The sequence below is a fragment of the Falco biarmicus genome, chromosome 8 (genome assembly GCF_023638135.1).
Source record: "Falco biarmicus isolate bFalBia1 chromosome 8, bFalBia1.pri, whole genome shotgun sequence".
Classification (NCBI taxonomy): domain Eukaryota; kingdom Metazoa; phylum Chordata; class Aves; order Falconiformes; family Falconidae; genus Falco; species Falco biarmicus.
In genome coordinates, this window is record NC_079295.1 from 53,908,884 (window position 1) to 53,924,870 (window position 15,987).

Sequence of the window (15,987 nt, forward strand, 5' to 3'; positions counted from 1 at the left end):
ACCTGAAGGTGCGTCTGCTTGCAGGTGATCGGGACCTGCAGCACGAAGACCCTGAGCTGGACCTGCTTCGGGAACAGTAATGCAAACTGGTTCTGGAAAGGGGGTTTCTCCGCAGGCACAGCTTGGTGTCGCCATGCTCCTCCTCCTCCTCCTCCTCTTCCTCCTCCTCCTCCTCCTCCAGGGGGGAGCCGCTCTCGCTGCAGCTGTCTTCAAAGACAGTGTCGTACTCAGGGGTCTTGCAGAAGACCATGTCCTCATCATCAAGAGCACTGTCCAGAAAGCCAAAGTGCTTTGTTAAGCTGGCTCTGATCTCCTGGTCTCTCAGCTGCTTGACACTGTCCTTCCACAGCATCTCACCGCCCGCCTCCTTGCCACCGAGTTCCAGCCCCTGGTAGTGGGCAGCCGGGACCCTCCTCTTGTGCTCTGTCTCCACCTGTCCCAAGGGCTCCCATGACTTGAGCACCTTCCTCTGCAGGGTGGCCTCGGGCTTCAGCACCTGGCAGTAGTCGTGGTCCCCGAAGGAGCGGGAGAAGGGCCGCTTGAGTATGCCCGGCTGCTCGGGGAGCGCAGGGCGCCCGGCGGCTCGGCTCAGGTGGGCGAAGAGCTCTGTCCTCTCAGGGTGCTTCCTGGGGGCTTTCTGGGAGGCTGCCATATCCCCTGTAGCTCCAGGGCTGGGGGCCATCCCGTCCTCCTTCCCTGCCTCCTGGGGGATGTCTGGCTTGTACAGGTCCTCCTCAGCGGGCTTATATGGCGGAGTGGTGGGCGGCGTGAGACCTGAAGCCCCCCCCCCCAAACAAATGGCAGCAGTCAGCTCTGCCCCCGCCATCCTGCCCCGTCCCACCCCAGCGCCTGGGCTGCACCAGGTATTGCAAGGGAGGAGGCTGCTCAGCCCCCACAGCCTCATCCACCCAGCAGCACTTGGGGAAAAAGGAGGATGCCTGATCCCAGCAGGGACCAGAAGACCAGAGGACACCCCCTTCCCTCCTGGCTCAGGCAGGGGACCCCTGAGCAGCTGCTTGCAGTGCTGGGATGCAGAGACAGTGCACGGGAAGTCTCCTGCATTTGCAGTGTGAAGAGGGGTCCCGGACCAGGGGATGAACGTGCCCCTTTGGCTGGGCTGGGCTGGAGCTGGTGACTCCAGGCTAAATTTAGGGTAAATCTGCCCCCTCGCAGGGAGGAGTTTTGCAAAATCAAAAATGAAAATCCTGTCCTACCTGCTGTCCCACACAGCTCCACAGTCAGCATTGGCTCAAAGTTTCTCTTCCCGAAGGCTGGGTCACTGAAGAGCAGAAAATAAGGAGAGAGAAATTTTGTAGGTCCCAAAAACTGAAAGGAAGCTGAGAAAATACTGTCTACAAGTGAGCCCTCCCACCGTGGTCAGAGCCAGACGGAGTAACCCACGGAGGGGTGCGAGGGGCAGCAGGGCGAGCAGCGTGCCCTCCCTGTCCCAGCCAGAGCTCTGCGGCACGTTTCCCCTGGCACACAGGAATGCCCTGCCCTCGGCCCGGGGCCCTCTGAGCTCCTTGCACCCGAGTGATGGCTGGGGCTCCCCACAGCCCTGCACCCAGCTGCACGGCTCAGTCTGCTCTGCAAAAGCAGCTTGGCTTGCTCACTGCGGATGCAAGCCCAGCCAGACAAGCCCAGGTGGCTTTCCAGCCCCAGCGTGGTTCATTTAGCCCCGCGCGCACTTACGTTTGTGCCAAGGACAGCGTGAGACACCTGGGTGTTTCTGAAAGGCAGGGAGAGAAGCAGGGTTACCAGCGGAGCTGTGCTCCATCCAGCACCCGTGGCGTTCGCGGTGGGAGCCAGGGCCCCTCTGCCTGCCCTGGCCTGGCAGGGGGCTGGGGACCGTGGGCTTTGCCTGCCTGCGCGGTGGCAGCGTCTGCAGGAGGGCCAACCCCGCCGTGGTTGAGCCGTTGGTGCTCACAAAGCGCTTGTGGACAGCTGCGACTTCGGGGCACCAGCTGAACCCCGGCGTGCAAGGGTGAGCCCTCAGGGAAGAGGGAGCTGGAGGGATGGGGCAGCCCAGTCCCTGCTGGGCTAGTGCTACACCAGCTCCTTCATCTTGTTGTAAAGATAGGGAAACTGAGGCAGAAGGCCCCCGTGGATTGAAACCACACCCCAAAACCAGAACAGGCCCCCAACTCCCCATGCATGGGACCCCTCAGCCAGCCAGCACATGGGTCAGGGCTTGGCTGTGCTTGGGCTGCTCACAGCTTCACTGCCAGCTGAGTGCCAGGCGCCCGGCCAGCAGCGCTCGCCCATGGCAGGGACGGCACAGGCAGCGGCACAGGCAGCGTGGGCACACCGGCGAGGGGTGAATGGAGTGACAGTCCCCAGCCCTCCTCACCTGCTTGCTCCAGGAGGGCACAGCGCCGGCTCTCAGCCCCATCGCCCACCTCACCATCCCCTGGGGAGCCCAGGGAGAGGGGCTGAGGCTCTGCCAGTGGCGCTGCACCCCCCACCTCCACCTCGGCCGCGGGCTCCTCAGCAGAAAAGCCTTCTGGTGCTGGGCATGGTGTGGGCTCTCTGCAGGCCAGGGCATCCTGGGGGCTGTCCCCTGCCTCCCGGGGGACAGAGGGCTCTGGGGGTGGCTCATCAAGGAAGGAGAGCCAGTGCCCAAGCTCGGGGTTGAGTCTCTTGGACCGGCGAACGGCATAAACGGTGCTCTCCTGTTTGCGGGCCACCTTCCCCGCAGCTGTGCCCAGTGCACCCACATGCTTGCTAGCATCGTCCTCGAAGCCACCTGGCTCCTGCGGTGCCTCTGCCTCAGCCCCGGGACTCTGCTGCAGCTCACTCTTCTCTGGTGCCATTTTGGCTCTGGATGTGCAGGTCCTGCTGGCATCCTCCCCATCCCGGGCCAGTGGCACAGGGGAGCAGTAGCCGGGCGGCCGGGCCAGGGCAGCGTACACAGGCTTGCCCAGGCGGTATGGCTTGCTCACGTCACACAGCAGGTCCCGTGCCAGCAGCTCCTTAAGGATGGAGAAGGATGCTCCAGGCTTCTTGCAGCCCCCAGCCACCTGCCAGGTGCAGCCCGGCCGGCTCTGGGCGCTGCCAGGGGGGGCTGGCTGTGCGGGGCAGTCCGGTTTGACTCTCTTGAAGGGGCTGCTGCAGGGCTGGGGCTTGGTGTCAGCGGCATCGCGGGCAGGCAGCTTCCGTGGCGGCAGACAGTAGGTGTGCATGTAGCGGATGAGCTCCACCACCGAGTGCATCTCCCCCTCACAGGAGAACTGTCTGCCGGAGCCATCCTCCGCTGAGGAAGGGGGGGTCACCAAGTCGGCAGAGCTCAGTGAGTCCTCGCTGGAGTCACTGTCATCCTCATGATGGGTGCAGTCACCTGGGGATGGGTGGTGGCTGCTGCTGGGGCACTCCTCAGATGTCTGGGAGGCTTTGGTCTGGGGGCAAGGTGGGGTGGAGGTGAGGTGCCGGTGCAGCTCAGTGCAGCTGCGGCTCTGTGCCTGTGGGACACTCGCCCTCCTGTCCCGGGGACCCTCCACCTTCGGAGAAGAGAGAGGAGAAAGTCAGCCCCAAGCCCCACAGCCACGACTTGACATAAGTAGCAGGCACGGGGGGAGAAGCCTCCTGGGCTGACAGAGTCACCCCATATCCCTGAACCCCTTAGTTCCAGCCCACCAGCATCCTGACCTGACTGGGGGTCAGCCCCACACCCCAGGGGGTTTCCACTGGGCATGTGGGGCTGGCAGCCCAACCACCCCGAGCATTGCTGCTCCAGCAGCCGCCATGCAATGATGTTCCTTCTCCCCAGGAGAGACTTGCTGCTCTTCCCAGGCAATCTAACCTGCCGGACCTAATGCACCGCACAATTACTATTAGCAAAGTAGAAAAATCTTTGATGGCAACTTCTTCTGGGTTTCAGGAGATTAGCTTAAGTGTTGGGGTCGGCTCTGCAGCATGGCATGCAGGGAGCCGATGGCTCCCACTTGGGCTGCGAGTCAGCGGGGCGGGGGCAGCCAGGGGCTTTCACAAACCAGCACTCATGGAAGCTGGGAGACACCTGACTCCACTGGCTCCAAATGACATCGAGACATTTCTCAGCCCAGCATGAAGTCCGAAGGTTTTGCTGAGCCCGGACTGCAGCCCTAGCACAGCCAGGGACGGGAACACCATGTGCTGCTCTGCCAGGGGTGACGGTCCCCACCTGCCCCCAGCCCGGCTCTGAGGCTGCCCACGCTCCCCGATGCTCCCTTTGGTGACAGCTGTTGGGACGGCTCCCGGGGGCTGGGTGCTGGGTGGGCTCGAGCTCTGCCCGCCAAGGAAGTACCTTTGTGCAGGGCCGTGCAAGTCGGGACTTGGGGGTCCCCGGGCGCCGGGCACTCCCATCCCGCTGAGCCTCGCAGCTCAGAGGCACGTGTGACGGAGACAGGAGCAACTTCTTCAGCTGCAAAGAGAAGCAGCAAGAAAAGGAGTCGGCATCGCAGTGAGGGCAAGGGAAAGCACCAGTGGGGCCGCAGCCCCTCAGGTCACATCTGCACCGAGCACATCATCGCTGACCTCCCGACCCAAAAATGGGGGAGGAAAAATAAAAAGGCAGGGAGGTGTTTCCCACCTCCCAGAGACTGTGGGGGGAGGTGCCCGGCCGCACACAGCCCCGCAGGGGTTAGGGCTGTCTCCACACCATATTCCCAGGGACCCCCAAGAAGGTCAGAACAGTGGGGACAACCGGAGGGAATTTACTTCCTAGGGGCACCCCCACTCCTGTCAGACACACAGGAGCTGTTGTGGCATCCAAACCTCTCACTCCATCGGCTCTTCCCTTAGGTGACAGAGACTTGAAATCGGCACGAGTGATGGGTTTGGACAACTCACTGGGGTTGCTGTGCAAGACGTATTTAGCCAAAACATCCAAAGAGGGCCTCGACACATTAATGAGCTTTCAAGGCTTTTTGCAGCAGATGCAAACCCCTGTGGGCCCTGTTGAGGATCTTCCCCAACACACTCGGCCAAGCCCACAAGTGGTGGGGGTGAGGTTTTCCCTGGGGTACCCACAGTGCCACCACTTCCAACGGCAAGGCCAGCATAACATTTTTCTTCTACTCAAAACCATTTTTGGTTAGGGGGAGGGCAAAAACCAAACCCCACACCCAGCAACAACATTATTTCATATTCTACCCATGTTGCACTAACAACCAAAGCGACAACAGCTCAACAGCAAGACGACTGCGTAGGCGCTGGGGGACTGCACAGAGGAGACAGACTGGGGGTGCTCCCACCCTGGCCGGTGGGCACGGAGCCTCACGGCAGGCATAGGGGTTTTAAGGGGTGATAGAAATCGGGGGTGCCCAGGTCAGGGTCTGCTGGGAAACGTCAACCGGGGCACCCACAGCTTTAGGCGTGCAGCTCCTGTTGGTGGAAGCAACCAGCTCCTTTTCCCCCCCACCCCTGCAACGTATACATCCTATATATACACATACATATCGTGTGTGATATATACCCCCCTGCGCAGGGTGTGGGCAGTGGAAATGCACGCTCTCACCACTGGATGTCACTCCTCCCCGCCACAGCCCCAGCTTTTGGGGAGACCCCAGGGCCAGGCTGGGGGTCCCTGGCAGGGACCGTGAGCCCCAGGATGGAGCGGGCTGGGTACCTTGTCCCAGGGGACCTCCCGGGGACGGCAGTGGTTTGCAGCAAATGCTGCCAGTTAGTCCTGGCCAGCAGCGGGAGGGGGGCTGAAGCCCCGATATCGGAGGGAACCAAGAGGGATGCTCCAGCCACCCAGCCTGCAGGGACTGGAGGCCACGCAGCCCCTGAGGGGGTGTGGTGGAAGGCATGGGAGGGTCAAACCCTCCCGCTGAAAGCCAAGGGCATGGGCTGTCTGACACTCCAACCAAGCCCCCTCTGTCCCTCCTGCGAGAGCAGTGGGGAGCTTGGCACCGAGGCAGAGCCAGGCGGGAGCAGCCACCGTTGCCCATGGGCACGGGGCTGGGATGCACTAGGGAGACCCCTGGCTGCCCCACATCCACACATCCGATTAAAAGCAGTTGTGGGTCTTGCCAAAGCAGCCCCCACCCCTTTGACACCCACCCCCACCCACTTCATATATATATTTGTATACACACAACTTGTTCCCGTGAGGATGGTGATGGAGGTGACAGCAATGATGCAGAACATGTATACGTATACAATACAAGTATATGCTTTGGTATTGACGGTTAAAGAGAGTTTTAAGCCTAGAATGAAAAAATTCAGACCTTTGCTTCCTATCATACCCATGCAGCCGGCTTATCAGGGGCTCATCCAAATCCACCTTAAACAGTAGGAAGTGGGTTCTTACTAGAGACAGCTCATCAAACTCGGGGGCCGGGGGCGGCCCCCCCGTGACCGGGGCGGTGGGTTTGGGGGAGGGGGCAGGCGAGGTGCAGACATGGTTGAGCGTGTCCCCCTCTTCCATAGTTCGGAAGGCAGCCAGGCCCATGTCATCTCCCTGTATATCATCCAATGTCTCCGTGAGGGCTGCCAGCAGCGCTTCATTCTCGCTGTCTATTATCTGAAAGGAATATGCAAAGAAGAGAGGGGGAGTTAGGCTGGGCAGAGGGACCAGGGGATGCTGGGCAGGGGGGAAGAGGAGCCGGCGGTGCCACACCAGCACCCACACTTCCCCTTGACCCTGCAGGGGACCTGGGAGAGCTTCTCCCCAGCACAGCACTAGGATGGGATCAGGAGAAGAGAGACCCAACTGGAAAAGCAGCATCAGTCTGTCCCCCTGCTCCCCCAGTGGGAAAACAATGAATCAGAGCATCTTCTCTCCCAGTAGTCACCTTCAGCCCATCATGAGGCAAACTGCAGCAGATAAAGGATCTGTGATTAAAAGGCTCCTTATCCAAATCCTCCTGACTCCGGGCTGTAAGTCCCCCCAGCGCTGGCTACCACAGCACTGCTGAGCGGGGCTTGGAGCAGCAGCCAGCCAGGACAGGAGCCCGGGGAGGGGGAGCCCCCTGCCCTCCACCAGGCTTGGGAGGCCAGCGGGGGCACAGCCACAAGCTCAGCCCAGAGCTGCCCAGTGGACAAGAGGGCACGGACCCCTGGGAGAGCACCAGGGGAAGCTCAGCCCAGGCTGCGCTGCTGGCCAGATGACACAGCTTGCAACAAGCAGTATGGGGTTTGTTTTCGCTGAAGCCCCCCAAACACAGGCACCCCCAGCTTGACAGGGGCTCTCAGTCCTCACAGTTAAAGGTGGCTGCACCCAGCGCTCTGCGAGGGACCCTATCGGCAGAACAAAATGGGCCTTGCGTTATAGCTCCCTGATCCATTTTTTTTTGGCAGACAGCATGATCTGGGGATGCTGAAGGGAGACGGTGAGTGGCTGGGGCTGTGCACGGCCAGACAGGGCCACGGGCTGCTCCTGCCTCTTCCCTGCCTACCACCCACCCTGCCCCCTTGGGTCTGTCTTTCCATCTGGGCTTCACCTCAGCTGATGCACTTCCAGCCCTTCCAGTAGCCCACAGCCTCCCACTAGTCCCCCTCCAGTCTGGAAATACAGTGCAAAAGCACAGAAGAGGATGCAGAAGCTGAGGAATGGCTGAAGTGAGCCAGGAGTTCCTTCTTTTTAGTCCTCCTCCATCATATTCTGAACATAAACCATATACAACAAGAAGCAGGCTACCACCAGCTAAAAAATTGGCACAGGGGTAAATTCAGGCTCTCAAGGAGGACTGTTGACTGCACACAGCCTCCCGTGTTTCTCTCATCTTGTTTGAAAATTCAATATCTTTTGTTCCATGCCCTAACCTTGCTCGCAGTTACTAGAGCAGGCTCCAGGGAAAGGCAGCAGGATGCTCCATTTTTGGCTCCATTTCTTTTCCTCCTGTTACTGGCACGAGACCGCTGTGCATACAAGTTCAGTGGGATACATTTCATCATACTCCACTGCTCCTAATGGGCCCGTCTTTTGCATTTCTTTTCTGTTTATCTTTTCCCCAGGAAGTTCAGCGGAAAATATGCATCTCGTGATGAAGGTCCCTCAGCTGGACTGGACCATTTTCAAGCACAGCATCAGCACAGCATAAAACCCAGAGGGTTGTTATCATGGCCAGGTTATAAATATTGGGGCTTTTTTATTTTTTTTGCCCTTGTTTAAATACAAATTCTTCTCCCTCCTAAAATGTAACCTGGAGCTGGTGACTAGCAGAGAACAGTGGATCACAGTCTCCTTGTCCAAGGGGGTAAGTGCCTAGGTGCTGCTCAGGAGGGCACCAAGACCCCAGCCCCTGAGGACAGGACACATCCAGGGCATAGCGTGAGCTTTGGGAAAGGTGAGAGGGCTACCCAACCTGCTCTGTGCTGAGTCCCCAGGCAGTCTCCACAGCTCCCTGCCTCCAACCTGCCTGCACTGTGCTCACAGCCCTGCCCTGGTACCACAGCTCCATGAGATGCTCGGCTTTTCTGCAAGGAAAGGCAAAAACAGTGCCAAGGGACAAGGACCAGCCCTGCCTGTACCTGGGAACAACCTCTGCCCCAGCACTGCTTTGCACCGTGTGGTCCCAGGTGCTGGTAAGCAATGGCTCCATTCCAGCACAAAGGTGAGGAGAGAAATCAGCCACCCTCTGCCGGGGGACCCCAGCCCCAAACACAGGGATGATGCCAAAGCTAGCAAGACAGGAGAGGGGGGCTGCTTTCACCTGCTGGGAAGCAAACATTCCCACCCCGCATGACTGACCTGAAACCTTCACATTGCCACCCTGGCACACCCCACCATCCCAGGAACTGAATAGGATGTGCTGCACACCAGCTGTAATTCCTTTTTACTAAGGCATCACAGCAAAGCTGAGCCAGCAGCCTTTTTCTACCACCTGATTAGCCTTACTCCACTTGCCCCATTTAAAACCGGTGTGCAAATTAATGGAGCACTAATCAGCTGGGGAGGAGCTATTAATAGTTGTGTGTGCCCCCTTGTTCCTCTCTCTTTTTCCCCCTCCCCCTACCTCCAGCCCCAGGCCCCCTGTGCTAGGGGGATGGGGGTACCTGGAAGAGCTCGGAGTCATCGGTGCTGTACTGGCTGGAGTCAGTCTCCGAGTGCTCCCCGCACCACTGCAGCTCGCTGAAGCAGCCGGCTGAGTCGAAGTCGCTGGCATCCAGCTGAGACAAATCAATCTCAGGGAAGTCAGAGTAGAGGTGCTCCTCGCCAGACACCTCGTACTGGGGAGAGAAGAGCAAGCGGGTGAGCCACCCACCACGCCAGAGGGGCAGGCAGCAGCAACCACCTGTGGAAACAGCCCGTCTCCCCACATTGAGCCACCTCTGCTCGAGCCCATTTCAGATCCTCTTTCAAATAAGCTTTGGCAAGGGGCTCCAGGAGCAATAATGCAGCAGTGCAGAGTGTGGAGATGCACTGGGCATCTCGGGAATGGGTTTGCACAGCCTGGCACGGGCACTGCTGGTTATTGACAGCTGCCCCACAACTGCCACCAAACCAGCCCTCTCACATCCCATGCTGTGGCAGGTGTCAGAACAGCAGCATTTGCACTGGAAGAGCCTCATCTCTGGTGAACAGAAGGTCAGGGCACAGCACAGTCACCTGGACTGTGGCAAAGCAGCTGCTGGTGCTCTTAGGGGAAACTGAAGCCATTCCTGCCTTTGGTGCCCCAAGGATGCCATCCAGGTTTATCCACCTGCCCTGGAGATCAGCAATAACAGAGCAAGGCAAGAGACTTGGGCACACATGAGACAGCAACGCATGGAGCCAGGCTCCGGTCAGCATGGCTGCTCGGTACCCGTGGCTGCTCAGTACCCCATCCCTGTCCCTGCCACATGGCACTGAACCACACAGGGACAGTGCCTCTGGGGAAGCCGCACGTCCTGCATGTCCCAAAGCACTGCCGAAGCAATGTGGACCCTGGTCCCTGCATTGCATGTGCAGGATGAGAAAAACAGCATGGAAACGAATCTATGTCCGGGCACACACGGATCGACGCGAGCTCTAGGAACCAAGCTAGAAATCTTCATTTAACCACAGAAAGGTTCTGGGACCTGCGGCACAGCCCTGCCTGCGCTGCCACTCGCTGCCTGCACCCACCCCAGCGGGCAGGCTCGGCTTTGCCCTGCGATGTCCAGGTTCAAATGCAGAGGGGAAAGGTCTGGTGTGACTCCTCCTGGTATTGGCTGCCCGGGGGGAGTTTTCTGGCGATGAGGGAAGCAAGTTTATTTACAGAGCAAATGGATTTTGGAGCAGGCAAACATCTGAGCATGTGAGAGTGGCTGCAGGGGCAGGAGAATGCGGGGGCCTCCCCTCCTGAAGTGCCCTGGGAGGATCTCCTTCAACAATCAACGGGAAGGAAAAGGGATTTCAAACTGAGCTGCAGGAATGGAAAAAAGCGTTTCTCTCTTTCTCTTCTCTTTTTTGGTAATTGGGATAATCTGGGATTATTGGTTGCTGAGGAGCCTGTGTGTCATGCTCCCCACCAGGTCTAGGACACCCTGTGCCACACCAAAGGACACTCCTGTGCACAAACCCACTCCCATTTCATATTTCTCACCTGCTTTCCACCCTGTCTCATCCCAGGGGTCGTGGAGGAAAGGGTAAGCAGTTTCAAGGATGCAGCAAGGGGAGGGGAGAGCAGCTTTGAAGCCCAACAGTGAGCCAGAGCCACAGACTGCCAGCCCAGCCATGCCCATGGCCACAGCGGGGCTGGGGGCTGCAGGGAGCTGCTGACGCTGCCCCAGCCCCAGGGTGACGCTCTCCCCAGCGTCCTCCCTCCATCCTGCTGCTGGAGGGAGGCGTATCAGGAAGACATCCACGAGTGTGGTGCCACCAAGTATATCGGGTACAGAAAAAATCTAAGCAAACCCCTGAGCGGCTCTGGGATCCGGGTACTCCTCGTGGGCCCCCCAGGGCTGGGGCTCTTCAAACCTGCCCTGCAAAAACCTTTGCTCTCTGGGTTGTCAGAGCACATGTAGCAGGTCAAGGGTCCCTGCCCTCATCACTGCCAGCTCTGGGAGACACAGATGTTACCTTTCCCCTAGCTCTCCCGCCCCCTTTGCTTGGGGCATCCTGCACTGCTCTGGGATCAGACGTCCCTAGGCCTTTCAGATGTGTCCCTTACCTGCTCTGGCTTGTCCCTGCTTTCCTGCCACTGCTCTTGCGCCTGCTCTAGAAAAAGTCTTGCAACAACTTTGGCTCCCCCTTCTCCCCAAATCTTCCCATGGGAACACAGGCAAAGGCTTTTATTTTTAGAAAAGCCGTACATACATATATATATGTGTCTGTGTGTGCGTGTGTGCGTTCAATTAAAAATAGCAAAGCAGTCAAATTCTCCTGCTCCTTTTGATATGCCACAAGGGAAAAGATCCTGGTGCTGAGATCACAAGGAGCAGCTGACACCAGTGCTTGGGATGTCTTTTGATCAACTCCACAGATGTGACATGTCCCCACTGGCAACAGGGCTGGGTAAAAATAAACTCCTGCAATCTAACGCTGCTGAGCTGCCCTCTCTGGGCACCCTGGAGGCAGCAGTGCCCTGGCACTGTCACGCTGTGTGCAGCCATCCCGAGGCACTGGTTGGCAGTGGATGCTCCCAGGTTCCCAGCTAGCACAGGTCAGGAGTGCCCAGGAACTCAGCTCTCTCATTCCCTCTCCTCCTTGCAAAAAGTGGGGAGAGCCTTTGCTAAGCGCAGCCGCCCCCACGGGCACCCAGCAGGACATCCCAGTGCAAAGCCACGGCTCCAGCCAGCCCCCTCGGCTAGAAGTGTCATTTAACTGGCCCAGCCACCAAGGGCTTGAGTCTCTAGAGGGAATTCATCACTCTGAGCACTGCTACCCCCGCACTGAGTGCTGAGAGCACAGCCCCTCTGGGCTGGCCGCAGGGGTGGCGGGGACCCAGCCCCCCACCCGAGTAGGGGGTGGCAGCAGTGATGGGGAGGCTGCCTGCGGGCACTGGACCTCATCTGCTCTGACTTTCCCTTTTCCCACCCTTTGCATTTCCTGCTGCCTTGGGAGAGGAGTGAACTTTTGTTCTAATTTTACTCGGGAGTTTGTAGGAAGATCAGCCATGGGTTCTTGGTGTGCAGCCAGCAAACACCCATGGAGACATGCTCAAAAATTCGGAGGCATCCTCCAGCCCAGACACCTGGCCCGTGCGCGCTGCAGTGTGGCTGCGACCAGAAAGCTGCCGGCAGCTCACTGCGACGTGTCTGATGAATCCCTGCTCCAAGGAAGAGACAGATGCCCAGGCAGCTATGCGGGCACCCTCATGCCACACACCTACATCCTTTTGGGGAGCAGAGTCCCAAGCCTGGGCATCCCCTCCAGCAGCAGGAGCACCCCACAGCAACACCGTGTGGGCAGCTGCACCTGAAAGCCAAAGCTAAAAGGTGGAGGGCGTTTGAGGGAACAGCCTCTGTTCTGAGACGTTCTCCTCGGCTTTCTTTAAAGCATGAACCAACTCTGACCTCAGCCCCAGCAGAAACGCAATCGCAATTACAGGACAAAGAGGCAGCTGATACTGGCTTGCATGTTGCAAGGAGCTTCGCCTCTGCAGAGGCTTTGCTGGGCTGGGAAGACAGAGAATTAACGTTTTTGTTCATTAACTGCTGAGCTCGGACAGCCCTTCCCCGCTGCGAGGGGTTTATTAACTTCAGTCGTGGGAGCAGGGGTTGCCCCAGGAGGTTGGCAGGGACCCTCGCACCGAGGGTTTGTGCTCATTTTGTGCCCCTGCGGAGGCTGGCTGGCTCTGCCAGTGCCGTGTGTGCCCGGGGACAGCCCGGAGCGCAGGGGGGCTCTGTGCCCGCTGCGGCTGCACTGCTCCGCTGCAGCCCCGCACCCGTGGCTGCCATGGCGGAGCCGGCAACATCAAGAAAGCGCAACGGACAGTCTCCAAAGTGGGAGTCAAGGACGTATAGAGATCACCTCACCAACTCTCCCGTCCCACAGAGCCTCAACTGCACCTCAGTGTTTCCAGAGAAGGACCAGCAGGCCCTGTCCCTCAGCCCTGTGGGTGAGGAGGGGCCATCTCCCCCCCACCCAGCTTGCACGGTGCCTTCTCCTGGGAACCCCATGCAAGCAGATAAGTCTGAGAGCTTCTGGTGGCTCCTTGGTCAGCATCCCTTTGTCTGCCAGGGCTGCAAATGGAAGAGCTCCCAGTGCTCTGGGGACTGCACCCACCAGGGCTCCTGCTGCTCCAACCCCCCGTCCCCTTGCAGAGCCCCCAGTCTTTGCCCTTGCTGGGGCAGTGGCAAGGCAGAGCAGGACAAGGAGCTGGCATGGGGGTGAGCTCCATCATCTGTGAGGGTGGCTGATACAGGTGGCTGATGTGGGCAGCTGTCTCTAGTGTCCTCAGCAGCTCTGGCACATGTCCTGGGCTGGACCTGCAGCAGCGTGAGGGCAGCCACCAGCTGGAGCCACATCCAAGGGTGTCCTGCTGAGCACAGCTCAGTGCTGGCTCCCGACATCATGGGGACAGCAGGTGGGACATTTCCCTTTGGAGCAGCATGAACTCCGGTGCAGGAGCATGTGAGGTCTTATCTCTGCAGAGACATGAAGTTCCTCTCCAAGCCCAACTCTAACTCAAACATTGGATTAGCGAGACAGGAAATGTTTTCCGCTTTTCAGCGTCAACTTAGGCTCCTCAGAATAACCCCCCTGGCCAGCAGGGCTGGAGAGGCTAGCTGGGGCCAGGCTGCTGGCTCCTGGGGGCAGCCGTACCTGGTGAGCCCACCAAAAGCAGACCTTGGCTGCAAGTGTGTGCAGCCAGCTTGCCTGGGGAGCAGGCAGCACTGCCCTCCTGCCTGCCAGCCTGAAAACAGGCACCTGCCACCCAGAGCTCAGCAGCCTGCAGGCAAATGCTGATGCTCTGGGGTTTTGCCTTCCCTGTGGCAAGCCTGGGAAAGAAGCAAAGGGGCGATGCCGCTGCCAGACGCCGGTTCTTGGAGGAACCGCAGCCCTGCTGCCAGGCAGTAGCAACCTAAACCACAGCAAGCAAGAGAGCTCAGCTGGCAGTTGCCTGCAGGGCTTAGCTGGCTCAGAGGGGCTGGGGACATGCCAGTGACCATGACGAAGAGACCTGCAGGTCCTCTCCTCTGTCACAGCCCTGACAACAACACCGGTAGAAATTTCCCTTATCTGCAGAACCCCTGGGTCCAGCTCCTTGAAGTTGCGGCCAAGTATTCCGCAGCGAGGCTCCAAGCGCACCGGGCGATGGCACACACATTGTGCTCATGCTTAGTGAGGCTGCAAAATTTCAGCTTCTGAAGTCTGCCGGTGTGAAAGCGCTGCTGGACGTGCACAGCGCCTTCGCGGGAACTTAATCCTGTTTAAGCCTGAGAGGCCAGATTTGCATTGCCGCCTGCATACACGGCCCCAGGATGCTTTGCAATTGCCCTGTCACTCACATGCCACTTTGCTGTACAGAAAAAAGGAAGGAAAGCTGCGGCTCCTCGGAGGGGCCGAGGGATCCAGCCAGAAACAGGCAGCCCATCTCCTCCGCGAGGAGCCAAAGCAGTGACTCAGCCCCGCATGGAGCCTCCTCCCTCCCCACAGCTGAGCGCCTACCCAAAGCACTAAGGGATAAATATACATCCACACGCGCTGGAGACAGAGCCCCAAATTAGCCGGTAGCGTTTAGGCTGGGACCCAAACCAGCAGAAGGTGAGAAATGCTGAGAACACAGAGTGCCAGCTCCTGCCAGCCCTCCCTCGGTGGCACGGGCAGCGCCGGCTCCTGGTGCCCATGTTTGCAGCCGGCTAGGAAGTTTCCCCCTCCTCACCCTCACCCCAGGCTTGTCTCTAAAAAAGAAAGAAAATCCTTGGGCAGAGGTTTTGGAGAGAGCCGCCCGGGCTTATCAGGGAAATCCGTAATCACAGACTGCTTGAAACAGGGATTACAGCCGTGCAGGGAGACGGGCACCGCACGGCAGTTTCACCGGAATGAACTCTTCCCCAGGTGGGCAGCAGCAGCCTGGCTGGTGCATGGTGGGCACGGCTGCCTGCCACACTAGCTGCTTCGGGCAGGTGGGATGCTTGGGTCTGCAGGCACCAGGGATGGGTGCTTGCAGACCCCCAGCACTCTCCCCAGCTGCCCCAGCACTGGTGCGGGGAGGCAACGGGGGCATGCAGCCACTGTGACCCACACGGGGGCCAAACCCAGCCCCCATCCACACCCTGCTGTCCCGGTGGCTCCCACCCTGCAGTCCCCATGTGGTCAGGCCACCAGCACCCTGGGAGGTGAAGCAAGGTGCTGCCAGCCCCTTATCATCCCCAAGGATGCACCAGCTCCCTACGAGCCCTCCCGGCCCAGAGGGACCCCCACGGGGCAGGCAGCAACCTTCCAGTAACGGAGAGGAGGGCAGAGGTGGGGATGGAGGAGAGAGCTATAAATAAGTGTAAATACAGCAAGGAGGCACCTGGCCAGAGCTGTGAAGGTCACAGTAGCATGTGCCAGCAGATAAGCAACCCCCCTCCCCGCTGGCATTTGACAAAATGTCACTGTGAATGAAGGAGAGGTGGTGTCGGGTTGTGCCATGGCCTGGCCACCCCTTGCCACCCCCTGATATTTATAGCCTGAAAGCCCCAAAGCAGAGGGTGAGTGGTCCCTCCTTGGGAGGCAGACACGGCAGAGGGACCCTGCCTGCAAGCCCACCACTGTGACACAGTGGAGAGGCACGAGGAGAGGAGAGGCAGGGCACTGCAGCATCAGGCTGCTGCTCCCTCATCTACCTCCCAATTTTGGGGGAAAAGGAGCACACAAATCTTCCAGGCTCCCAAGTCTGCACAGAGTCATGCAACATTTTGCTGTCCTGCTAGGAGCAGGGCATTTTGCCCTCTGCACTCTGTGGATTTTTTATTTTTTTTTAATTTCTACTGATCCGTTTTAACAATTCAGCCTAGCCAGCAAGAGGTAAAATCAGCCCTAGCATTTAAAGCCTGGACAAAATAAATAGCAGGTTGATCCTTTCTTCCACTCCAGCTGCTCAAAACCCACCGCTGCTTGGCCGCATTGCCACAGCATGTGGGAGCCCCACGCCGGACACCCCGCGCCGA

General features: G+C 59.0%; 1 protein-coding gene across 3 annotated transcripts in view; it reads right to left on the minus strand.

Annotated features, from left to right (window-relative positions):
- The window catches only part of PPARGC1B (PPARG coactivator 1 beta), a 57,543-nt gene that overhangs the window by 12,663 nt on the left and 28,893 nt on the right, over nt 1–15,987 (minus strand). For 2 of the 3 annotated variants that reach the window (XR_008823507.1, XM_056349153.1), the window contains exons 2-8: nt 8,980–9,153; nt 6,293–6,505; nt 4,283–4,399; nt 2,351–3,497; nt 1,693–1,729; nt 1,215–1,279; nt 3–774 (exon numbers count right to left, since the gene is read on the minus strand). Coding sequence is in view for 2 of the 3 variants with exons in the window: in XM_056349153.1 (XP_056205128.1) it covers nt 3–774; nt 1,215–1,279; nt 1,693–1,729; nt 2,351–3,497; nt 4,283–4,399; nt 6,293–6,505; nt 8,980–9,153 (2,525 nt within the window). In the remaining variant the exon portion in view is untranslated. Of the gene's footprint in view, nt 1–2; nt 775–1,214; nt 1,280–1,692; nt 1,730–2,350; nt 3,498–4,282; nt 4,400–6,292; nt 6,506–8,288; nt 8,401–8,979; nt 9,154–15,987 lie in introns of those variants that run through there. The other variant, XM_056349154.1, reaches the window with a different exon arrangement.